This window comes from Cydia pomonella, chromosome 10 (genome assembly GCF_033807575.1).
Source record: "Cydia pomonella isolate Wapato2018A chromosome 10, ilCydPomo1, whole genome shotgun sequence".
Taxonomy (NCBI): domain Eukaryota; kingdom Metazoa; phylum Arthropoda; class Insecta; order Lepidoptera; family Tortricidae; genus Cydia; species Cydia pomonella.
This window is the reverse complement of record NC_084712.1, coordinates 12423873-12451372: the sequence shown is the minus strand read 5'-3', so window position 1 is coordinate 12451372 and position 27500 is coordinate 12423873. Positions and strand designations below refer to the sequence as shown.

The 27500-nt window shown below is 35.7% G+C and overlaps 2 protein-coding genes and 1 long non-coding RNA gene across 6 annotated transcripts in view; 2 read left to right on the top strand and 1 right to left on the bottom strand.

The window, feature by feature from the left end:
- The window catches only part of LOC133522126 (protein I'm not dead yet-like), a 37005-nt gene extending 34957 nt beyond the window's left edge, over window positions 1–2048 (bottom strand). For 2 of the 4 annotated variants that reach the window (XM_061857348.1, XM_061857346.1), the window contains exon 1: window positions 1776–2048. In XM_061857348.1, coding sequence (XP_061713332.1) covers window positions 1776–1876 — 101 coding nt within the window. In that variant the 5' untranslated portion in view covers window positions 1877–2048. The remainder of the gene's footprint in view (window positions 1–1775) is intronic. The other 2 variants (XM_061857349.1, XM_061857347.1) reach the window with 2 other exon arrangements.
- LOC133522141 (uncharacterized) overlaps window positions 1–27500 on the top strand; it is a 596248-nt gene that overhangs the window by 427842 nt on the left and 140906 nt on the right. The window lies entirely within an intron of this gene.
- The window catches only part of LOC133522132 (coiled-coil domain-containing protein 96-like), a 71341-nt gene that overhangs the window by 3197 nt on the left and 40644 nt on the right, over window positions 1–27500 (top strand). The window contains exons 3-4 of the mRNA XM_061857358.1: window positions 15214–15400; window positions 19607–19786. Coding sequence (XP_061713342.1) covers window positions 15220–15400; window positions 19607–19786 — 361 coding nt within the window. The 5' untranslated portion in view covers window positions 15214–15219. The remainder of the gene's footprint in view (window positions 1–15213; window positions 15401–19606; window positions 19787–27500) is intronic.

Sequence of the window (27500 nt, the reverse complement as noted above, 5' to 3'; positions counted from 1 at the left end):
ATTACCAAGTTAACCAATTAAATTCAAAGCTTTAGTGGTATATACAGATAGTCAGGAGTACTAAAAAACGTTTTTTTGCCATAACGCACTAAAATGCTTTCAAATTTGAAAGATTTTTTGGGAAAAGTGTCAAAATCCAGGCGAAGATACGAAACTCGACGGTACTGAATTTTACATTGGATTGTCAAACGTACACTTTTATTGATCAGTACCCCTAGTGTAAATAATTTCGATTTCGAAACGTCACGTACGCGTTTGCGTTAAGTCTCATTTTGTATGAGTTTTTGAACAGCGCGCCAAGCGGGACGTTTTGGAAAGTCAAATATCTCATACAAAATGACACTTAACGCAAACGCGTACGTCACGTTTCGCTGTCGAAAATATTTACACTAGGGGTACTGAGCTACATGACCACAGTACGGAAGCACGAATTTGTTTCACGTATAAGGCAACTGCTAAATATGTATGATCCTATGCATTGTCACATTCCCGTTACAAAATAAACAGCTCTTGACCCACGTGAACGTTACCTTTGTTTACGTGAAGCATTTACCGGTCTTTCCCATTTATTTGTAAAACCTTTATTATCGAAATGTTTAACAATTTACCTTCTCACACAATTATGAATAAGCTATGTCCCACAATAATTTCACTTGAAAAAAAATACAACTTGTATCGTACTAAAAGCCGGTAATCAAATCATATCTGTTCACCAGAGTGGGATTGATAAAACTCTACCCGCCGACACACTCTAAATTAGTACAGTACGTACCAGAAGCATTTTAAATGAGCGGATCTTTAGTTTACTTCCTCAGGTCTCGGGTTTCTAGGCGGGTTCCATTGATGTTGATGTGTTAACATACATAAGAAGTTACTTATTGCTGACAGTTATGAATTGTTAAGACTCGGAGTGCAAAAAACAATGTTTACTTAATAGAAAGAAACCAAGCCTAATATTTCTTAAAAAATATATAGTAAACGCCCCTATGATGGGACCCGCACCAGTAATAGGATGGTATAGATAAATCCTGTAAAACAAGTAGGTATTTAACATCAGTGGTATATAACGCTGGCAATATTTAACCATAAACAAGCTGCTTAATTTCAATTTTTCATTCATATTTGTTAGATGGAAAATTAATGGCGACATACATCCAATGACTGGAGCAAAATTCATAGTTTTAGTTAGTTAATAATATTGAAACCAATTGCAGTAGCTTTGATTTAATATTTAAATAAAATGCAATGTAATTCGATTTGCTTTTACATTGTTTAAGGTTTATTTCGCATCAACGCAGCATATGCATGCATGGGGTTGCTCAAATGTTCATTATAGAGGAAGATTTTGGGAAAGTTCTTAGTGGATAAACTGTTGTCTACAATTTATGGTTTCCTTTTCCCGCTGGTGTGAGCTTTAAAATGTCAACTTAAATTGAATATGTAGAATAAGGTCCATTGGCCTAACTTCGAAAACGGGATAATTTTGAAAATCAGATTAAAACCTACTGAACCACTAACCAGAATCAGAGGAATTCAATTGATTTAGAATCAGTTAATAAATACTTAGGTTGACGCTACTGCAACCGCTTAGGGCATCTTGCTTACTATTGCTAAGGTAGAAAATAAATAATGACTAGAAGTCAGTTAAATAGTTATTTGTTATTTTCAAAGTTACCGCAATACAATGTACCTAATATTCAAGTCATTCTAGCATCAAGTTATCATGCCATAATGGCGCACTGTTTTCAATCTGCGTACTGTAATAATGTACTTACGATCCAGTATCAGGTGAACTACCTTGTCGAAGAGCATTGCTGTCAGAAGTTCCAGCCTCGTTTTGCGAAGCTGGATCGTTTTCAGGGGAATTGTCAGCCATATTGCGATGATTGTTTCCTGCGCTTATACACGGCTATCGATATTAATTATGTTTTCTAGTATATTTTATTATTTCGTAACATAATATTCACGCGGTCAGATAAAGTCATTGAATTTAGTTCTAGTTGGTTACGCGTTATGTTGCGTTGGTTACGATTAGCGCGTATTTCTGATATATAAAAAAATATTATTACATTTTAGTATTTATAATTAATTAAAGGATTGAAATGTATGGATTACACTTTATTTATTTGTAGTTGATACCAGTATAAAACAGGAAAATTCTTTTTAGTGTTCCGTACAAAACTTTGTTCACGGAACACTTATGGAATCACTTCGGTCTTACAAATTGGTTAAATGCGGTTTTTTTCGCAGACCGTTTGATGGAGACAGCTAAAATTTGGAACAGTTACAGAAATTAGCGCCACTCATATTGTAATTAAGTCAAAACCGCTTATTTTTCATTTTAGGGGGACATTTTGGGAGTTGAGTTGGGTAAGCTGATGAAAATATATATATGAAAATACTCATGAAAATATTCCATTTATGGATATGATTCGGAGTGGTACAATAAAAACAAAAATTAACCATCCTAAATCTTGTAATTTTTTTACAATCGCCATTCTTAGGTCGGAGATGGCGTTTTTCGAAAAAAACTAAAAACTTGAATAACTCGAAAACCATTGAATTTAGACCCCTAGTTGACTGGGCTAAAAACATTGTAAATAAGCTCTAGAATAACCTGAATAACCCCTTTCAAGGAATAGGTCGATTTACCAGTCGCCCTGTATATTAAATGAATTTGTTTATCATCATTTGACTTACAGAGTCATTTCTAAATCTGCCATCTCATACATTTCGGTGGGTCACATGTCAGTTTTCTATGCAACGGCAGATATTTTTTCCGCGATTTCAGACTTGGCCACATAGTAAACATTGTTCAATATGACCAACATATACACCCCTCAGACTATAGTCAGACATAATAAAATCATCCTGTATATTACTTGTGATTTTAATTAAAACATACATTTGAGATCATTGAGGGAGGTCTTTGCCCAGCAGTGGGACAATATGGGATCATAATAATAATAATAAATGAGGGTTTTGGGTGCGGGAATGATTTTGTGTATTTATAACTGTTGATTGTAAAATTGTTGCCAAACTATTAATAAAAATAGGCCCTCCTCCTGCTTGCGTCTTATTCCTCAATATGGAGGGTCGTGACCTCCCTTTTGTATTATTTTGTCTCTTATGATCTTTCTCCATCTGTTTCTGTCTCTCGCGGTATGGAGAGCCATGTGAACTGTGGAGTCAAAAGCGGATCGGATCTGGTCAGACCAACGTATTTGATTGCATCCGAGTGCAGGCCTAAAAAGGCCTTATTAAAATAGGTAGAGAGCTCTATATAAGCTTACAAATATTAAACTAGTCTCTGTTTTTACAATATTTTACATATTTTTGGGCTAATATTTAACATTCCCGCACTCTATACTTGCTCATTATCAAAACATTCTGACATTATACGGATTAAATTAATTTTCTTAAGCAGTTTCACAAAAAAATGATACATTCATTCACATTTAACACCTAATAATATGTTAGTGTCACTTCAACAAGTTACTACTTCAATCACGAATACAATGAACGTCAGATTTTATTTTAGACATGTAGTCTAAAAGAAACATTCCGCGAGTAATTTATTATTAGATATGATTAAGAGACGGCAACAGTCATATAACTATTTTTAGGTTCCTACCAATATTTACGTATTAAAAAAAAGTAACACATAAATGTGATATATTTATTGGTTGTAAAAATTTAACATTCATATGACAACCTAAGTTAAGAGGCCGTCAATACCTAAAGCGCGCACACTGTCTCTTTGTATCGGAGTAAATGAGATAGCACTGTCGCATGTTACTAGGCCTGGGCAAGGGAATAATAAGAAAATTATTTAAATAAAAAAGAGTGGATTATTAGTGTAATATTTTACTCATTAGCGGTTTAGATATAAATGTTTTGAAATTGTGATTTTAATTGCAGACCCATAAGTCAAAACAATAAAGACATAGAACCGTTTAATTGTTATTTTAAGACCAATCCTTGCAATTATTTTCTATCGAGCCGATTTCGTTCAATCATGTATCGAGTACAACCAAGGTCTTTGAAATATAATTAATATGAACATATATTTTTCTTACTTGACTAAAACAAATAGTCTTTCTTAAAAAACTGTTTAAGTAACATCAATTTCAAGGACATTGGGTGTTGACAGCCTCTTAACACTCTAAAACAATATTACCAGTGATACGAGTGTCATTTTTAAATTATCTACAGTATCTACACTAACTTTGGTCTGACTAAATTTTGACAAAAAATTAGATAACACAAATAAGGTTGCGAAGCAAATGTACCAGCAGCTAGAGCAACAGATGTTATAGTATATACACCCAGACGTAAAATTGCATGACCATTTTATAAATGCATTCATCCATTCACGATTTTAAAGCTCGACACATACGGTATCAATGGATGGAACGGGACCCTAAGTTTAAGGCCTGTTGAAGTGGGGCGTGCAGCGGGGCGGAGCGTCCGGCGTGCATATTAAACAAATGCTAACGTATATAAACGGCTTTAGTGCACCCTGCTCAAATCACTTGTGAGTCCGACGCCACGCTGCACGCCCCGCCGAACGCTTCGCTTCAAGCGTCCACTCAGACCTTACACTTAATGTCAAACAATTACTCGTTTTCAGCTTCGCATATTCGGTTTCTGAAAGCTAGCGTGTGGTCTTGACATAATAGATGAATGGGGCGTTATTTTAAGAAAAACGTTTCTAGTCTTTTCTGTTTTGTTTCGTAAATTCGTAACATGTTCTAGCAATTCACAGAATAAAAAATTTGATGAGTTATTGTTTTACCGTTCCGCAGTAATTTTTTTGGCATCAGACGTGTCAAGACATAATTAGAGGCTTTGAATAATGTGAGGTTAGAGAATTGTGAATTAATCAGTGAAGTTGCGAATTTAGATGAAGTTAGATTCATTTGAAAGCTAAAAGTGACACTATTAAATAAAGTGCTAAGGTGCATTTGGATAACTTAGGAAGCGTGATAATTTTATAAATTGCTAATAACTACTAAACTTGAGCCGGCCAAAGTAACTCTGCATAAATTTGTAAAAATGTAAAATTTTATAAAATGAAGCCATTTCAAAAAGTCTATAGGTACGGATATAACTTAAAAAAAAAAACAAATTTGCAATGTAGAAACTTAATTTTAAAACATGCAATGCGTTTTTTCTACAGGATTTGAAAACGTCGGATATAAAAATATCTGCGAGTATTTAGTGTAATAAGAAGACGCTTTTTAGGGTTCCGTAGCCAAATGGCAAAAAACGGAACCCTTATAGATTCGTCATGTCCGTCTGTCTGTCCGATTATGTCACAGCCACTTTTTTCCGAAACTATAAGAGCTATACTGTTCAAACTTGGTAAGTAGATGTATTCTATGAACCGCATTAAGATGTTTACACAAAAATAGAAAAATAACAATAAATTTTGGGGGTTCCCCATACTTAGAACTGAAACTCAAAAAATCTTTTTTCATAAACCCGTACGTGTGGGGTATCTATGGATAGGTCTTTAAAAATGATATTGAGGTTTCTAATATCATTTTTTTCTAAACTGAATAGTTTGCGCGAGAGACACTTCCAAAGTGGAAAAATGTGTGTCCCCCCCCCCTTAACTTCTAAAATAACAGAATGAAAGATCTAAAAAAAATATATGATATACATTGCCATGCAAACTTCCACCGAAAATTGGTTTGAGCAAGATCTAGTAAGTAGTTTTTTTTTAATACGTCATAAAATTGAAAAAAAAAATTTTTTTCATCAGACCCATACGTGTGGGGTATCTATGGATAGGTCTTCAAAAATGATATTTAGGTTTCTAATATCATTTTTTTCTAAACTGAATAGTTTGCGCGAGAGACACTTCCAAAGTGGAAAAATGTGTGTCCCCCCCCCCTTAACTTCTAAAATAACAGAATGAAAGATCTAAAAAAAATATATGATATACATTGCCATGCAAACTTCCACCGAAAATTGGTTTGAGCAAGATCTAGTAAGTAGTTTTTTTTTAATACGTCATAAAATTGAAAAAAAAAATTTTTTTCATCAGACCCATACGTGTGGGGTATCTATGGATAGGTCTTCAAAAATGATATTTAGGTTTCTAATATCATTTTTTTCTAAACTGAATAGTTTGCGCGAGAGACACTTCCAAAGTGAAAAAAAGTGTCCCCCCCCCTGTAACTTCTAAAATAACGGAATGAAAAATCTAAAAAAAATATATGATATACATTACCATGCAAACTTCCAACGAAAATTGGTTTGAACCAGATCTAGTAAGTAGTTTTTTTAATACGTCATAAATGGTACGGAACCCTTCATGGGCTAGTCCGACTCGCACTTGGCCGCTTTTTATTCTGAATATCCCCACTTCAGAACAACCCAAAGCGTTACTTCTGAGAGTAAAAGTATTCCACGGGACTTAAAGACGGTGTTAAAATCTCGGCGACAAGTAAGCGGGGCTATTAGAGGATAAGTCAGTAAACAAATACTTGGTGGCGTCGCCTGGCCCGCCCGTCGCCGGCGCCCCGGCGCCTTACGCCTCGTCTTGGCTAATTAACAACCTTATCAACTTATCGGCTAACTTCGGAGATGAGATTTTAGATGGCTTGTAATGAAGTCCTGTTTCATAATATTAATCTAGTGTTTTTGTATATTTTCTCCAATCGATTCAGCCGTATGTTGTCACTTAGTTCTCCTACAACACGGCTACCTCGAGTTGGCATTTGACTTAGTGACTGCGTGAATTCGATCGCATTCCCTCTCTATCACATCAATACATCAATGCGAGTGAGATGGACTGCGATCGAGTTTACGCAGTCACTAACGTTAGTAAAGTATCAACTCGTGGTACGACCACTAATGAATGTGGTCGGTATGTCGGTTGATTGGTAACCTTAGGTATGCATGCGGAGACCGACCTAATGTAGGTAATTGCCCCATTAATGTACCTACTTACTACGGTCGGCCTCAATAGGTGCTAGGAATTTAGCATAATATAATTACTGACATTTAACCACCATTTAATCTTCCCAGTTACCGTGGCATTTTACAAAAGCATCATTGTACAAGCGTTTAGATTAGATAATTATGATATTGATTTGATATTAATATTTGCATTCTACTCTCACACTCATAATGGGAATGTTCATAAATATTATGAAACAATTAAATTTTTACTCTTCGCGTTGGGAATGTTGTGATTTGCCGCGAGTTTTTAGAACTAACACTTACAATCAATTCAATCAGTTTACGAATGAAACATAATGTAATAATTTAAAAAATAAACCGGTCAAGTGCGAGTCCGAACTCGCGGACCGAGGGTTCCGAACCAACATTCAATTATCTCATCTAACAATAAACACGAAAGGCTTTTGACAGTTTTGACCATAAGTATACTAAGCATAATTGTGGACAGCGGGATCTATAGGTGAATTGGTTAACTAACTACTTGCGCGACCTGTGTGTAGGTTATTTATTTGGGATATTTTTTAGAGCTCCGTACAAAACTTTGTTGACGAAGCTCTTATGGAATCACTTCGGTCTTACAAATCGGTTGTATATTATTGGAACCGTACTTCAATCACCTCTTCAATACTAATACTTATTTTGGCGAGGCGATGAAGCCAGAAGAGTCGGACGTAAATGTTGTAATATCCTGTCGCGACAAAACTTATTTAATACCGAACTCGTCGAGATCAGTAAAACTTCGTTCTCATTAGGTTTAGGTTCGTATCATGGTTGCGGTTTTTCATTAGTATTTATTATTTGCTAGAAAAATAAGGACTTAAGAGGCTGTCAATACCTAAAGCGCGCACACTGTCTATTTGTATCGGAGTAAATGAGATAGCACTGTCGCATGTTACTGGGCCTGGGCAAGGGAATAATAAGAAAAATATTTAAATAAAAAAAGTGGATTATTAGTGTAATATTTTACTTAATAGCGGTTTAGATATAAATGTTTTGAAATTGTGATTTTAATTGCAGACCCATAAGTCAAAACAATAAAGACATAAAACCGTTTAATTGTGATTTTAAGACCAATCTTTGCAATTATTTTCTATCGAGCCAATTTCGTTCAATCATGTTTCGAGTACAACCACGTACGTCTTTGAAATATAATTAATATGAACATATATTTTTCTTACTTGACTAAAACAAATAGTCTTTCTTAAAAAACTGTTTAAGTAACATCAATTGCAAGGACATTGGGTGTTGACAGCCTTTTAATATTTATCCGACTGCGTGTGAAGGAGATGATGTCCATTCCTTTGGCTCGGCGGGTGGACGGTTTTTGGCGTATGAAGTGTCGTTGAATTCGTCAGAACTGTGGTAGTGAAAATCAAATGAAAACTAGTGAGAAGTCCATTTCAAAAGCATTTAATTTACTTGTTTCCTAAAGTAAAAGCAACAATGGACTCTCGAGCACACTGAGCCAAGTGAAACTGGCAAGGCTCCACTTAATATCGATAGTTTAGCTGCGTAATATTGGTTCATTTTATTGGTTATATTGTTTTGGCGCAAATGATTTAACTAAGCATTGTTGCTTTCATTTAGAAAAGAAGTGTTACTTTCATTCTTAAGCGTCATTTTATTTCTGAATCTGAAGGAAATTTATCGCTAAATATCCTTCAGCCAAATACAAGGCCAAACAGAAACACGTCAAGGTGAGAAATATTTCAAAGTGGTATTGACATTTAACTAGCAGAATTTCAGATGTAGATACGTTTTTTGTTTATATTACATCGGTGGCAAACAAGCATACGGCCCGCCTGATGGTGAGCAGTCTCCGTAGCCTATGTACGCCTGCAACACCAGAGTAGTTACATGCGCGTTGCCGACCCTAACAACCCTCCCTCCCCTCATTGAGCTCTGGCAACCTTACTCACCGGCAGGAACACAACACTATGAGTAGGGTCTAGTGTTATTTGGCTGCGGTTTGGATGTAGATAAATTTATACGAAGCATTCTTTGCAGAAAATTATTGCTCTATAAAATAGTCGTAAAACAATAATTCATGTAGGGCGGTTCATAAAACAAATCATTTGGTAAACTAAAACGTAACACTTTATTATTTGAACCTCGGAAATAAAAAAATCAAATAACAACCTACAGTCACATAATGACGTAATTTAACTGAGTCGTGAAAAATATATAGACTCATAAAACTCCGTTAAATTCAAAAGATATAGCGCGTTAAATCTAAATGTAATATTTATAAATAACTAATAACTATTTACGAATTGAGTCGTGATTATTTTAGATTTATTTAGTCACAGGGGAAACCAACAGTAAATAATTTTCGCACACATACAAAGGCTCATTACAGTATATACCACACGAAGCGTCAGCTATAGCATAGACGAAATACACAATACAATAAAGACATGTAAAGGTTAAGTACGTGTAGAGGTTACGTGGGGTCATTGTAGGTATTGTAGTTAGCTGTATGGCTGTTGTAGTTTGAAAGTTTACTAAGGAGTATCCACCAATAAAAATTGATTTTAGTGCTTCTAACTTAGGTGTTGAAGCGAATCCGTGAGTTTTGTATCTATGGATCATTCAATTTTTTTTCGTTAAATATATCAAGCCAATTTAAAGTAGTAAGTACAATTTTATAGAATAAAAATTAGAATAACAACTTGAGCTACGAATGAATTAAATAATAATAACAGATTACATTAAAATAAACCACACTCGTACTTTACCAAGTTATGAACAGGGATAAATTGTTGTAAATAAATTACGAGTATGCATGCAATGTTGGCATCAGACTAATGACACGCGATCAATATTGCGATGCGCAATTATACAATGCATTTCAGTAATTAGTAATTAGGTAGGGTTTTCATCACTTAAATTTACAAGTATTTATAATTTATTATTCTATTCAAGCACAAATACTGCTACTCTAGATAATTTAAATAATAGTATAGTGGCAGTATTTGTGCTTGACTTGCTTACAGAAAAAACGTTGATACCACACTATCTTGTATCAAAACAGGGATTATAATATTATTCAATATTTTCTATTTTTCAATAGATTCGTAATACGCACATGCTAGGGCCTGGTATCACTATCGCTAGTGAAATTGTCTTTTACGAGTAAAAAATGATTTTTAATGATTAACAGGAAAGGGGACAGCCGTTTCTCCATAAAAAACGGGGACGACGTACTTTCTTCTCTGGATATTGACATTATGGTTTTTTTTACACAATTTGATGCATATTAGCCGTGGTAACATTTTAATATTTTAAATTTTTGATTATTGTAAAAATTAGGAGCGAAAAACAGATTTTGTAAAATTTTTAAGTTTAGTGCTCCTAACTCTAATAATAACTAAAACTTCGAAAAAAAAAACGCAGGGGAATAGTTGTGGTTGATATACAACAAATTTTGTCAAAATATTTTCAATCATGTTAATATTTTAATGTTAATGTTTTTTATTCTATTTTTTTATTTTTTTAATATCCAGGGAGGAAAATAAGTACTCCGTTTGTATGAAAAAGCGATTTCGCGCGGGTCCTCCACTTTCGTATTAATAGTCAATTTTGTTACCAACAGAAACGTCTGGGCACAATGCTATTAAGCTTAGAAATAAATTAAAAACGGAAAAATTTAGTGTCTTTTGTGAGTTTATTCCACTTTTAATTATTTCTAGTTATAAGCTATGGTTTGAGTTGCCCTTGTATTTAACAAGTATGTAAGTTAGTTAGTTCGTTAGTGTGGGTCAAATCTTGGAAGCTAAATTTAAGCCACTTCCCGATTTCCGATTAAGCTAAAAATTTGCAAACATAAATGAAAGTTGGGTGACAATGCAATATTATGGTACCATAGAGCTGATCTAACGATGAAGACAGGAGGTGCCCTTAGGAACTCTGTGATAAAACAACGAAACCTAATTGTGTTTCGGGTTTATAAAATTGTCTGAATGAGTATTAGTTACCTGTGGAAAGAAAAGTACAGTCATCGATAAAAGCTTGTACCCAAAATATTTTTTTTTTTTCTTAAATGTTTAATTTAATAGTGTTTCAAATGGTTTATAATTTTTTACAGTTATTATTTTCCTAGGGTTGGTGAGTTGAAAAATTGTGTATTTCACTTGGTAGCAAATTTTGTTTAACCCTTGTGCCTTGAAACTCTCGCAATGCTCAAGATTAATTGAGAACATTTGGCAGATTTAAGTTCCTGCTTGCTTGGCCAGGGCGACATTCAATTACTGCAAGAAAATTTCACGTGTTTCATATACATATTCATGTAAAACACACCGCCTTATAAGGTAACCGACATAGATACACTAGGCGTTAACCCTACAGTATTAATGGTAGTAAGAACAAGCGGACATCTCGCTCGTTTTTGCCGAGAACGTGCTAGTTGTGGAAAGAGATCTAATAACTAAAACTCGAATTGACCTGTTATACTATGTGGAGATTGTCGCTAGAACTGGCATTCTGCTTAACCAAAGTCACAAAATAAAGAAGATAGGAACATTAACTGGAGCGATTTCCTATAATTCAGTATTAGTCATGTAGTAGCATTATGGGTATTTAATACTAAATATCAGGGAGACCGATAAAAACTCAAAAATGTGCGTTTTCCCAGGGACAAGACCTACGTATTCATATTCATATTCAATCGATTTTGTGAAAGTGTTTCGAAACAGATTTAAGATGATGGTTGCATTTTATAGTCCCCCATTTGAATGAAAACGACCTTGACCGCATATTTGTTTATCAACTAAGACTGATAATCATAATCGTTATTATTTTCTTTCCCTATTTCCCTTAATGGCATAATACGAAAATACTGCGTGGTAGGGAACGTTTCCAAAGCCCCGGCGTCTATGAAGCCCATAAGACGCGTTAATCCTCAGGGACTTACTCGGGACCAATTGCGTGAAATGTTCTCAATCCTGAAGGACGGGACGATATCTGCCACAGATAAATATTACAGCAAATACGAATTGTTAATAGTACTGTACGCGACGTGTCAGAAACCCCTTATACCTCATATCTTTTTGTATGCTATTGGGCACTCTAATTAGTTTGCGACGAGTTGTGATTTACCCATGATTTGCCATATCAAGTCATAACACAAGTATCATTTTTATTTTATTTTTTTATTTTTTTATTCAAACAGATTACACAGTATTACAGTGAGACACTAAGGCACTGTGGAATGCATACAATATAATTACTATCCAAAAACGTTAACGTAAAGTTGTGTTATACAATAACAAATAAACTTAAATACTAACCGAAGACGCGTGATCATCCATCGCCTCACATAACCTCTTACATTCGTCACATAGTATCTTCCAACTACTGGCAAAAACATCACAGTCAGGAGCTGATTTGACAAGTGCGTTTAGGTATTGTAAGGCGCGAACTAATGGTGAGTTCCTGTACGCCACAGTGCGCGCTTTAGGAACTGCCAGTAAGTCGCGCTTACGTGGCCTAAAATTCGTCTTTGATTGAAACAGAGGGGGCACTAGAAGGCGTAAAAGTTGCGAGACCAGCTGTGGACAGTCCGAATCCCCACGTATTATTCGGCACGCCGCGGTCACGAGAGCATAATTACGCCTCACTTCCAAGGAGTTAAAGCCCACGGTGCCAAGCAGAAATTTTGTTGGGTAAAGGAAGGGTTATAATAGGTTTTTTTATATAAGAATCGCAAAAACGCCTTTTGAATTTTCTCTAGAAGCAGGGCATAAGTGACCTCGTGGGGGTTCCACACTATAGACGCTGCCTCCAGTTTGCTCCTAACTAGGGCGGTGTAAACAAGCTTAATGACAAAGGGGTTATCAAATTCACGAGCATTGCGGATTACGAATCCCAATCTCCGATAGCAGTCGGTAGCAAGGGTTCTTATGTGGCCATGAAAATTAAGATTTGAGTCAAATGTGACACCCAGGTCTTTCATAGTGTCAACGCGTTTTATTGATTTAGTTCCAAGCCGGTAATTGACAGATAAAGGACTACGAGCACGGCTAAAGGACATCACGGAACACTTCTCAGGGTGAAAAAGCAGCTTATTCGTGATACTCCATTCATAGATTCGGTTAATATCATCTTGGAGCGATTCAGAGTCAGACAATTGCTGCAGGCCATAAACAAGCTTTAGGTCATCAGCATAAAGGAGACATCGGGCATATCTAGAGAGAGACGCCAAGTCATTAATCATTACGCCGAAGAGAAAAGATCATGTGCATAACTTCCGTTTTTGTGCAAATATTTAAAAAAATACACTAAACATAAACGCCCCCAACTAAACTTCGTGGCGTATCTTTTGTGGTAGGTGTTCTTAAGTCTGTGACGTTCCCTTTTCCATGGCTCTACGAAGAGAATATTGGTTGCCTAGTTTATAGCCCTGTCTATATTTATGGGATTAAAGGATTATTTGAGGAATGTTATGACGTTTAGCGGTTTTATTTCGCAGTTGCAAAATGTGTTAACTTGAAATATATTGGTTACTTTGCTAACTTAAAATGACGTTCTTCGTTCAAAATCTACAAGCAGAAGTTGATTGTCAGACGCCACAGATCTAAAATGTATAACCTGTAAAATATCAAATTTGCGACTAAAATCGGATGATGGTGTCATATGAAGTACGATAGGTATGATGGTGTCATTGAAGGTCGGTGTAATGGTGTGCTAGTTTAGGAGTAAGGTTTCAGCTGTACCTTTTTAATGACTTTTAAATGTCAATTACTGCAACTGAAAAATCAACTTCATTAGAAGCGCGGTGCGTGGGGCGAGCCTACAGATGTGCAAGTTGCGGAAAGTTTCAAAAAATAGGAAAAGTTCTTGGAAATTTCCATTTTATGTTTCGGAAACTTTCCATAAGAAGTTTCCGGAACTTTCCAATGTGGAAAATTTCGCAATTTTGGAAAGTTTCCTTTGGCACATCAGTAGGCGAGCCGATGCTTGTACCTACGTATATAAGATCATAATGGCCTAGTGGGTAGTGACCCTGTCTATGAAGCCGATGGTCCTGATAACCTTTAAAATTCTTGATTAAGACAAGTCAAAACAAAATAATATTTATTTATCATGTACTTGGTCATTCCCCAAAAATACTATAATATAGTTTTATAGTGTAAATTAATTTAATAATAATATAATAACCGAATATAATATAAACGTGTGTTAGCATTGTTATGGCACAATAGCCCAATCTTAAACTCCAGCCAATCTTCATCCATAGCCTTGAACTCTCTCCATCTTTGTTACAATAGCTCCAATGCCTGGTTAGACCGGTTCACGGGTCTATTGCTTTACCCGTGTATGGGTTCCAGGAGGCATTCTACAAGAGATCAAACTTGTGTAAAAGGGCCTGTGCGATGTTGGCTTCGGCCCCACGCCCGCCTCCCTGAGGACTCGTGGTCCCGAGATATGGAAAGACATACAAATAGTCGAATATAATATTATTATAATTTTGAATGTAGTAATAGTAGTAAAACACCTTGTAGAAAAAGAAACATAAAACAGGAAAAAACACACATCATTGGACTAAAAATGAACTTACCCCTTTCAGGGAGGCCTTCCAGTTAACTTTTGAGCAATTGAGGGAGAATTGGAGAACGGTAGACATCAAAACTGTAATGGATGGTAATTTAATAAAGACTTTGTGTATTTATTGAATTCAGAAATAACACGTGATTACGTAAATTATTAGCTCTTGTTATTCTGATTACAATTGGGTGATTGCCCACCATATCCCGTGAATACAGTTTTCATATTTTCCAGTCCGCTTACCTTACGTTTAGGTACAATCAAGCTGCCGCTGTGTAGCTCGAAAATGTTCACATTTTCTCATTTGTTATCTGCCTCTTTCGCACTCATGAAATGTTCATATACGTACAGCAAATACGAATAGCTTTCCTTTTACACACTTCAATTATTTTATAACGTAAGCGTCATTCTAGATCTGTTAGACGCGATTTTTTTTAAACGGGTACGATTCATTTTTATGATAATCTTTTAGTTCCAGTATTTTTTGTGGTACTTAGTTGAAAAAAAAAAACATATTTCCTGGCTAATTGATAAAGTCTGTAAGCGCGTGCAACCAATTGGTACATCTTCGATATATCATCATCTTCATATAAATATTTAGAAATGACTTCGCGAATTTTCCGTATCAAACTGTTATAACTATAACTTATTATGACTGACGATAGTTGAATGACATATTTTCTTCTATTCCAGATCAATATGGAGACCGATAAGATGTCCACGGCGTCGTCGGTCGGCGCCGAGCGGCGGCCCCTCATGCAGGCCCTTATCATCGAGCGGCGGATTCTCTTCGCTTGCACGGTACTCGTCGGGCTGTGCACATTCCTATGGATCACGGCCGTGTGCACGAGTAAATGGGTTCATATAGAGGGTGGTGACGGTAAGTCCATATATTATTCACTTTAGGCAGATTATATACGGTGTTTCTTTTTTACTCCGTTAACTTCGGGGTATAAGTACATTTAGGAAACTGAATGGCATAGTTATTTTTTTTTTTTATTCGTATAATGTAATTAATTGCATTGTTGTAACACGGATATTGTATTTAATTCCACCAAACAAATGAAAACTATGAAATATCAATGACGTTTCGAATATCGATCGTCCGAGATAGTACTTGCGTTTAGTAGCAAACGTATAAACTCATACTAAACCCTAATCAATGTGTAAGGCAATGTCTCAGGCAAGTATAAATCTAAATAAATCATTGATTATTTCTAAACGGAGTTGATTAGAATACCGGCTTATTTGGGAAAGTTACTTAATTTAAACTAAGGAATGGACCCTTGAAATTAACAGACTTTAAAAACAACCGTGTATACTAAATTTAGGTTAGCAATATAAAGTTTACTAATTGCTTCTACGTGCTGTAAAAATTACTCTTGATATAATCTTGTGCACAAGTAGGTGTCCACTAAGAGATGGTCAATAATGAGCGCATTCAATTTTTAATTTAATTTACCTACAGGTATCATTGGTATCCCCGGCTGTCTAATTATTAGGGTTGACTCAACTTGACGTCCCTTTGCGGGCATGACCACATAAGATAATGACTTGAATTTTGACAACCCTAAATAGCCGAAAGGGATAGTACCATACATAAGAAAGCGACAGCATGAGTCTTCCCTGAATCACTGTCAAACTTCGGTCGGTCTGTACGATACTACCATTACTTATCTTGTGATGACATATAGGTTTGGATTTACAAAAAACCGTAAGCTTCGTCAGCTACCTACCTACTTCACCAAAAGATAACAAGACTGTCAATAAAAAAATAAGAAACAAATAAATGATCCAAAGTTAACAGTAAACAAAACAATGACGAACAATTCACTATTTTACATACATTTCACATTGTGTAATTGCAAATGCCATGCAGAATTAGCTTGGTACGACTCTAGTTATTGACGGGTTTTTATTTTTTAGCTCTTAAATAGGGATTTTATTTTAAATAAAGCTTATATAATATTTATTATTATAATCTTACAAATATATAACAGTAAACAAAACAATGTGTTCGTCATTGTTTCACTATTTTATTGCAAAAATCATGCGAGAAACATAAAAATACTTATGACAGCGACAGTGACATTGGTCACGTTTTAAAAATATTACCACGATGTATCTTAATACACTTATTACTATACTACTTACTTACTTACTTATACTTTATTTTGTTACTTATAACAAAATTTTACCACGATGTATTATTCAACAATGAAGTCATCCTATATGTGGCTTCCTTCTTCCGTCCTCGTTGTCCTCTATTCATGCCCATTCCTCTTCGCCATTTACATACCAAACGTAAGTGTGAATTGAATTTTTCTATTATATTTCTTGGATATTGCGGAACTTGTTTGTTAGGTATTGAATTGTAAATAGCTCAATAAGAAAGGGGTCTATGTTAAAGTTTTCTTGTATTTTAGCCATATACCGTATTGAGGTTATGGTTGCACTGAACATTATTTAAGGAATGTTTAAACGATAAAATAACCCTAATCCATTGGTTAACTATTTGGTGATTTTTCACGTTTTGATGAAAAGGCAAATATGACAAATTTCGTTTTCATTTCGTATTCATTTAGTATGAACCGGGATTCGAACCATTGTCTCCAATTTCATTTGGGAGCTTTATGCCTTACCGCTATTGGTACTATCACTACTTATAAAAAATTGTTCATTCAGTATATGCACCATGGGCCAATTAAGCCCGCAAAATTTTAAAGATGTATTGTTTACTGCATTAAGAGACTAAAATGTCCTACAAAGTTGCCTGAAATCGGTCTTGTTTTAGAGATAATGTAAATTTTTGTGAAAATTTTTGTGTTAGCTGTAACACTGCCACGATTGGTTTAGACATACCTACTGACAGCAGATATTAAAGTTTAAAGTAAACTAGCAATTTTTATCTCTACATAAAAAAAACGTTACTTATTGTTATGATATTTTTTTTTTCACCAAGCTTTAAAAATAAATAAAGTATCATGTGCAGAAAACGTAAAAAACATTTTCTTTTTCGGCAATAAAAACATTATTTTTTGAGGCAAATTATCCTTATGACCTCAGGAATGCGTGGTTAAAATTTCTTGGGTTTGATTGGCCCACCAATTCAGAAATAAGTAAGTACTTAGAATGTTTTTGTTTTATAATATTTGTTGCACATACGGGATGTATTCTAGTAGATTCGAATAAAATGAGACCAAATTTATTTTAGTAACTAATTTTCCACTGTCGAGTTTCAAATGTTGCGGATAGTCAAGACAAAACATGTTGTCAGCTAAAGCCGGAAAACGATGTAGAAAACATATTATGCAAGATGTAGCCATAATTCCAGCGTTTCGTTAACAAACGCGTGCAGTGGCCCATTTCAAATGACAAATGGCCACTGTGCCACCAATTAGGCAATCTTGGAATTCTTACCAACGAAAAGCTATCAAACGTAAAGGCGTCTGTCAATTAATTCAATTATCTTATTAATAACTAATGAGTAAAGTCATATGATAATTAGTTACTGCTGCTAGTGGTAGTTAAAGTGACACGAGTCAGTTATGATGAGGCCTTAAATGCAGCATTGAGAGGATTTTTTTATTATAAGAGTTAGGAGCTTTTGAAAATTTGTTATAATATTATTTATCATTTCAATCAGTACACTGTAAATAGTTATGTTATTTCTTTTATAATGTCATTGATACCGACGGTGCCCGGTCCGCGTTTGTGATGATTGACAGCAGGGAACCGATATGCATAAAGTTGCGATGACACGTCGCCACATTACGGGGTTACGCCAAGCATGTGCCCGGTAAGTTTATTTTTAATTACGGACGTGTGGCATTGGGGTCGCTGCCCGTCGGGCTATTTGTGTGTGTTGCGTATGCCGCATACTTATTGTGTAGTATTCTGAAATGTTCGAAAAGGGCTTTGAATAATTTAGGTTATATAGTAATTTGATGGTTTTAAATTGTATTTAAAAAATAACGCGATGTTATGTATTGCGTAGGCAGGTACTTAATGATTCATACACCGCACTCGACGGGGCATTTTGCGGGCACGTCAGCTAGTAACGTTTGCAAATAAATCAATACATTTTCAGATTGTCAGAATGTCCTTACAAACGCCATATTTTCATAGTAATTTGACATTTCACATTGTGTAATTGCAAATGCCATGCAGAATTAGCTTGGTACGACTCTAGTTATTGACGTGTTTTTATTTTTTAACTCTTATATAGGGATTTTATTTTAAATAAAGCTTATATAATATTTATTATTATAATCTTACAAATATATATCAAAGATATTATTATCTTACAAAATTGACATTGAAAAGTTCTATACGTTATAGGTATATTGAAAATCTAAATATTCTCTATTGGTACGCAGAAATATCAAAGATTTAATAGTTATTCAAAATTCGAGCAAACCCCGGTGTTTTCATATCAGATTCAATAAAGTGTATTAGCGACGAGCCGTGGTAATTGTTGCGACGCCTCAAATCATAATTTATACTCCCGACGACTCATATTAGTTAAAACCTATTTGCAAATACCTACCAACTGACTGGAGATGCGCCAAAAGGAATCACTAACAAATACAACGACATTGTTTTCGAATAGATACCCAACTTCAATGGGGCTCTCTGAAAATACGTGTAATTTCAAATAAGCTGTTATATTTTTTATACCACGCAGATAAATAAATAAAAATGCCGTAGCTGTCTACAATTTATCTGTTAAAAACCTTCTAACACTATAAGGAGCTTTACACTCGTCCAATAAACTTTACTTAGAAGTCATCAGTTCAAAATGTTACCTCATTGAAATCGAGTCAGTAGATTCAACGCCATGTTGAACACACGATACAACCATACAAATTAAACAACGTACTTGATTAAAATAAAACGAACCCTGTAAGTGTGTAGATACAGATACATACAATATTATATCTACTTAAAAAAAACACTACAGTACTCTTAGCAACACTAGGGAGTCGCTCCGTTCTGGCGTAGGGTTCAGCAGGTTGCCCCGGAATCGAAAAAGAAAAAAAAAACTATACCCCTCGGCCAGAAGTTAACACTGCATTTGTTCCAGGTATCCACTTCATCGCAAGAAATGCCTCCATGTACTTCCTGTCGAGCGACTCCGGCGTATGGGAGATCTGTCGACATGAGTTCGTGCCCAACGCCACGAAAGCTACGTTCAGACTCAATGCCACAGTACACGCGTACGACTGTACGGCCGTCGGGACTGTTGCTGGACAATGTTATACAAGTAAGCGCAGGGGCTTATTTCTCGAACGGTATTAGACTAATATTATTAGTCCACGAACTGTCAAATCGTATGGATTACCATGGCAACACACTGATAATATTAGACTGATATTATTAGTCCACAAACTGTCAAATCGTATGGATTACAATGACAACTCCAACGCACTAATAATATTAGCCTAATATGGTCTGAGAAATAGGCCCCAGGAATATGCTTTTACACGTTGATGATAACCCGTCACTCCAGGGGAATATTTCTTGAACGGTATTAAACTAATATTATTGGTACACGAACTGTCAAATCGTATGAATTACCATGGCAACACACTAATATTATTAGTGTGTTACCATACCGTTAGGATAATATTATTAGTCCACGAAATGGGGCCCATTTCTCGAACGGCATTAGACTAATATTAGTCCACTAACTGTCAAATCGTATGGGTTACCATGGCAACACACTAATAACATTAGATAAATACCGTTCGAGGAATGGGCCCCCGGTGGGATGGAAAAAATGAGGAATTGTCGTGAGTTAGATCAGTTTGTAAGGTTGCTAAAATTTTGAGCCTTCATTTTACTACTTTAGTACCTCATATATTCATGATACATTTACACACTATAACTACGAAATATTTGTAATTATTACAAAAATAAACGCTAACTGGGATATAAGCCCAGGCCCAGGGATTTACTATTTCATAATAGATACTATTTATGTTCAATCTTATTTTCGACAGCAATAAAATAGATATTTAAAAATAGAGACTGTAATTAATACAACTTTAAACCTTCATCTTAAACACCTTTGCATGATAACTAAGCTTCTAAGACTTAGTTTCATGATTAAGATTATTCTGTTGATAAAAACGTGTGAATAGATCGCGATATGACGAAATGATGACCTCGCCGACGGGTAAGCGTCTTTAGGGTCTCCCCAAACCAGTCGACGCGGAGTCGGCTTTCGCCGAGTGTTTTACACCACACTATTCGCATTTAGCCGATCGACCGTCTCCGCGGTTGGACACCTGCGTTTAGCCGTCTCATCCTCCTTGCGGCCGTAGAGACGCCCGATCGCCTGCGACTTGCTATCGCAACAGTTGTAAAGCGACGGTCGGCTCTCCCGTGCTCCGTCCTGCCGTCGAGACGTCAGACAGCACACGTACAGCCGTGGAGTCCGACGAACAGATGTAGGACAGCGGGTGATCGGCAATCGTAAATCTCATTTTTGGAGACTGGTCGTTAGTAACAACCTGAGTTTGAAATTGAACAGACCTGTAAGATTATTTTCCTTGGTAATTGTTACATATTATATAAGAACCTGTGATGATGGATATTTTAAGTAGACGGGCATGGAAAAAAAGGCTTACCAGCATTTTTATCGTAGCCTACTTGTTGGAAGAGAAAAGCACCTACACCAGAAAAAGCGGAGGCGACCGTGGGTTGATTCTTTGTGGCAATATAGATTAAGTGAAGGTGAATTTAATTTACGATATCCTCGTTTGAAACTCGATCCAAAAATGTTTTACGATTATTATGGCCGTCATCGGCTCTGTTCGGCCGTCGTCAGCTATGTTCGGCCGTCGAAGACGCTGATCGGCTTCCGCCAGCTCTGACCGGTCCTTATCGTAGGTACTCGGCCGTGATCGGAGCCGTTCTACTCTTTCCGGCACCGTACGGCTGTATAAGGAGATTTATGAATGCGAACGTGTGCGGTAGGCTGCAAACAGCGTCGTACGAATGCGAACAGCTTTACGGCAAAACGCCGTTTTCCCGTCGAAAGACGTCGTTTCGCGTGGGCCGAGCCGATTTACGACTTATTCGCTCTTATTGCGTTGACATAAAGCTTTTTCCGTACGCGATTTGCCGAAACGGCGTCGACTAGTTTGGGGAGACCCTAACATGACGTTACATGATGGGCGCTAGATATTATCTCCAGATTGCAGGGTAGATTTCTCTATTACAATTTTACCCCTGACGGAATGGATACGGTATAATTATGCATTTAAGTTGAAATAGTACATTACTATAGAGGACGGGAAACGAAGGGTTGCAGGCCAAGTAGATATAGACGGGCAACCCCGTTTCTCGCCGAGATTTGTATAGTGCTTTTGTCAAACTTGCAATGAAATAATTAAAAAAAAATAGGATGATGATGATGATGACTGTTATTATTACTTTCGTGTTATTAAAAGGGGAACGAATATTTTATTATTTTTACGCTGCGACGCACGGTTTAGGAGATACAGCCCTATAAAGATTTCTGCATGACTGAAAAAAAAAACTTTATGGGGCTGTATCTCCAAAACCGTGCGTCGTAGCGCAAAAATAAAGAAATTTTTGTACCCCTTCAATTCCCCGAAATGAATGTTTAACAAACACAAAAAAGAAAAAAAAAGAAAAAAGACAAAAAAAGAAAAAAGAAACATAATGGCAGAATAATTTGACGTTTAAAAACAAAAGAAGGTTGCCTTACAGGCCTAGGTGTGTAAGGCTGTATGAAATTACACATAATCTTCACTCATCGCACCTGATAAGTCATGTCAACATTTCATTACAAGTTTGAGAAAATATACTTGTGTTTATTTGTGCACACAAACTAATGTTCTCATGTATCTCCAAAACGGCTTGGCTGACTTGATCAAACAAATTTTAACTAATTTTACACTATTATAATTTTGTCAGCAAGTTTTAAAATGTGAATCATACGAGTATAGAATTGATAATGCTTTTGATATTGAAGTAATAAAATGAATACTCCCGTATTTTATAAGACTCCGGTAACCGTTTAAGCATGATGTCATATGCTTGTTGGCCTACAACGTGACATAAAAACTCGATTTGAAATAGATTTATGCGAAATAGTTAGTAAATTTACGCCCGTTTTTCTTTTCTCTCGTCTCTCGGTTCGTAAAACATGTTGGTTTATTTTTCTCACTCCGCCTTCTGTTTTAGCTCATTTGGCGTGTCCATTACTACCCGCTGGTTTACTTTGTTATAGATCTATTTCTGCGAAGCTTGAAAGAAATCGTTAGGCATTTAGCAACCAGCTACTAAATCGAGTACGAGTTTACTTTACACGTAATTCGGTAGGGTTAAGTGTTCACCTCAATGTTTACGGAGTGTGAAGTTCATAAACATTATTTGTAGTAAGATATTTGTAGCTAAGTGTTTTAGGCAGTAATAATAGCTTCAAAGACTTTAATTGTAATGAGTTAATGAATAATTTCACGAAAATTATTTACGTGTTTCTTTCATTTGTACCAATAATTAGGTTTAAAGATTTTCATAATCATTGCACTACGCAGTTGAGTAATATTTTAATACACTTTATAATTTAATTTAGTATTATTTCCTGTGATAAATGTATTATCACAGGAAATAACGGTAACAAAATAAATATGGATACTGCGTCTCTTAAGTACCAACTTTCCACAGGTCTAAGCTATCATTTGTCATGTCATCAGTTCATTATCAAGTTCTCATTTGTCATGTCTTTAACTCGAACATTACAAACTCGTTTTAAATAGTTTGGCTTTACAATGAATTTTACGTTGCTGCTAACAAACTTGCAAATAGGTACCAAAAGAATTTTGAACTACGTAAGTTTATCGAAATGAATGCTGCTTTATATGTCATTATGAACATGTCAATGCATTATTAGAAAATTTATCGAACAGCATTTTTGTACCGGATTAAGTCGTGTGGGTTATATTATTTATGCAGTGACGTTTTAGTAATTTAGTAAATATCGAGAATCCACTTTATAAGTGGCATGGGACGAAATATGGTGATCAAAAAATAATTACTTATGGTAAATTATTCAATATCAGACACTTGTCACAACTTGATACAACTACAGACTTGTTGGAATTTTTCAATGGTTTTGCTATGCAATGACGGATGACGTGTAGAATCCTTAGTAAAAGTAAGTTGGTAATAATTATTTAAAAAAGTGTCTGAAATATAGGTAAGTTATAAATATTTAGTGCCTAAGAGACATGCATCATTTAGATAATTCCATGTTTGAATGGCAACTAGTTGTCTAACTGCAAAGATATATCAGAGATTCCGTGACGATTGCGTGTTTATGTCAATCGTTAATTCGACGCCTACGTCTGTAGTTTATGACTGGACTTTATTTGTGTTCATTCGGACATCGTAATTTTCAGAGTTTCAGCGTCACTACCTTTAACCATAATTTATGCTAGTGACGGGTATTTTAAATTGATAAATAAAAAATATATGTATGGTTACGCAAATTTATTTAATTTACTAAATTTAAACTCATGACGTGAATTATGTACCTGCCTACATTACCTACTAACGACGATATCATAGGATCTCTGTTAAGCTCAAAACCGCAGTACCTCAAAATAGCAACACTTCCAGTACTTCTATCCAAGACACGGACCTCATCAATGAATGATATATTTAATTAAAATTAACGCAAATAGTCTACGATTTCACAAAATGGTTGATACAATACAAAAATCTTGTTAGATATCTTTCACGGTTTCACTGTATCAGGGATTAAAGCCTGAAGAGACACTTTCTAGAGTCGCCTTTTCGATTTCTAAGAAACAGTAGATTATGCCAACATGCTCTCAAATCCCTTAATTCTCCCTTTCATTCATTGTGCGTCAATCATCACAATTCTGTTTTTCAGACCATATTGTGACTGTTACATTGTTTGTGGGCAGTAAGTCCATTATTCATGAAAGGGCTTCACTGAATGCTAGTTACACGCCAATGGCGTTGTTTCAGCGTCCCGCCGGGAGCCTGCTCGGCCCATTTACGACAAACACGACATTTACAATGTTTTCCTTTTAAGCATCGTGCTTAAATTGTATTTTCTGTGATGTTGTAAGCATTTCCTTTTGCCGGCGTTCTCGTTACTGGTTTATTTAATACATTGTCTAAGCTCTATTGTAACAATGTTGTATTGCAATAATCGGTAATCGTTCTTTTATTGCAATAACTGAACAGATTTTATTGAATCATAGTACTAAATTTTGGAATTATGTGGGCTGCTTGGCTAAAGAAACTAAATTTAAACCAATTTATCAGTTTGAAAGCTAATATATCACAGACAGTTGATACGTGGGATACACATAAACGAGATTTTTTTATATATTTCAAATACATACGTGTATGTTCATATATTATTTGACGACCGGTTGGCCTAGTGGGTAGTGACCCTGCCTACGAAGCTGATGGTCCCGGGTTCAAATCCTGGTAAGGGCATTTATTCGTGTGATGAGCATGGATATTTGTTCCTGAGTCATGGGTGTTTTCTATGTATTTAAGTATTTATAAATATTTATATATTATATATATCGTTTTCTAAGTACCCTCAACACAAGCCTTATTGAGCTTACTGTGGGACTTAGTCAATTTGTGTAATAATGTCCTATAATATTTATATTTATTTATTTATTTATTATATATATCGTTGTCTAAGCACACAAGCCTTATTGAGCTTACTGTGGGACTTAGTCAATTTGTGTAATAACGTCCTATAATATTTATTTATTTATTTATACGTCATAAAACAATTTACAAAATCACATATTCTAGAAGAAGGCAGGTGGCCACAGTTACTATGAAACAGTGTTTTATGTACTATAGAAGAAATTATGAGGACGAAAATCCATATATTTTGTAATTGTTATGTACCTAAGTACATTGCCTAATTTGATACATTAGAAATGTTGTCACAAATAGTAAAAGTTACGTTTCTTCTCGTAATGTTTCAAAGTTTGTAGAACTGTTAACAGTTCTTCCTTCGACAATACCTATTTGTTTCAAGCAATACCTAGGTCAAATAAAGCTATAGTATGTATTTTTGAACCGATGATAGGTAAATAGCCTAGCTCACAACAGAACGTTTCGTATCCCATCGGAGCAAAATCTGCTAAATTTTCACAAAAAGTAAACACACTGTCGAGCTCGGCCCACACAATGTGAATTATAGTCACCGACAAAAATACCGCATTGGTTCTTTCAAGTCGCCACGGCGTTTCCACAGTTATCTTCGGGCGTTACGCGGTATAATCAAATAAACAATGCGGCACTGTTCGTGGCTGCTATAGAAAGGGGACGCCGACAACCGAGATGGCTATTAGCTGCCAGCATCAATCAGAACGGACCTACGATACATAAATCACGTAGGCAAACATCACGTATAACGTAGAGTAGACTGTGATGTGGCAAGTTGCAAAGAAAGTAATCAACCGTGTTGAGTAAGCAACCAGCAATAGAAGTTCTGTAATAGTAGTATCAACAAGCTAGTGTTTTGGTCTGATATGTATTACAGATAATATTTATTAGATACCTAGCAGAAAAGTTCCAAGAGTACTTTTATAAAAGTAAAATATAACCTTGATTATCAGAAATCTCATAAATGTAGGTATTAGAGATTGAATACCGTGAAATGGGGTGAGTAGGGATTACGAGGGCAGTTGGGTTATGAATGGGGCGAGGAGGGATGACAGAGGGATGAGTTGGTTTTTACAGGCTATTGCTGCGTATATTATATATTCTAATAACAAATCAAGCTATTAGGTATAATGTTCATAATCCCAAAGTGTCGATCCAACAATTTTCAAAACTCACTTTAGTAGGAAATCCCCTACTTCGGGGTGAGTTGGGAACTAAAATTCAAACGACCGGAACATTTTTTATGTTTAAAAATCAGTTTGCCATAAAGTTTTATCGAGGTTTGAATGTCAGTTTTGTCCCTAGGGGAGTGGGGGGGTAATGGGAGCCAGCGGGTAATGGGAGCGATGCGACTAGAGACAAAACTATTGGTCGTATTTGCTCGGTTGCCTCTCGGGTACTTTCGGCACACTGCGGCCATGTTACCCTGCCGCGCTCGGCTCGATAGTGCCACGCATTATGTGACCAAGCAAGGATGCTTGTCGATTTTTCGCTCCGCGCTTATAAATTATACGAAATTTTTTAAGTGTACGGGTAAGTCTGAAGTTATATGTTTGTTACAATCAAACCTATTTTGTTTTCTAGCTAATGTTATTAATTTTGAGTATCTGTGCGTATAATTTCATTACAAGCTAGATTCAGGATACCATTTTATTTAATTTCGAGATGGTGGTATTTGGGTATTCAGAGCCTATTACCTATTAGCTCTGATTACCTCTTGTAGCTCCAATTACCCCATATGCATTTTAATATGTATTTTTTTTATACCTAAGATGGATAAAATGCCAAGAAAAAGAGAACGCACTACTACAAAAGCGTCTTGGACTATGAAACCTTGGAAAATGCTGTCAAAAAACTTCAACGTGGCGGTACATCCGTATACAAGGTATAAGCTCCCATTACACATATGGGAATTTATAGGCTCTCATATCCCGCAAAGTCGGGTAATGGGAGCGATTCTGTTTTTTTGAAGAAAGTTTATTTGTGGCCAAATGCCTAATAATATAACATTGACGCTGTGATTAAATGATACTCTAATAAGTAATTTAGTTTCGAAAAAAAAGTTCCTGAAGTATCCATAAATTTGCCTTTTATTTAACTTTTTCCTTAGTAGACTCCAATTCCCCCCGTCTCCCCAACTCACCCCATTTTTGGTACTGAAAAAAAATAACACGATAATATGATTTGTCAAAGTATATTTCGTCTGCCAGGCTTACGTACTTCAAAAATAAACTTATCGAAAAAAGTATTCCTCAAATAGTACCTACTGAAGC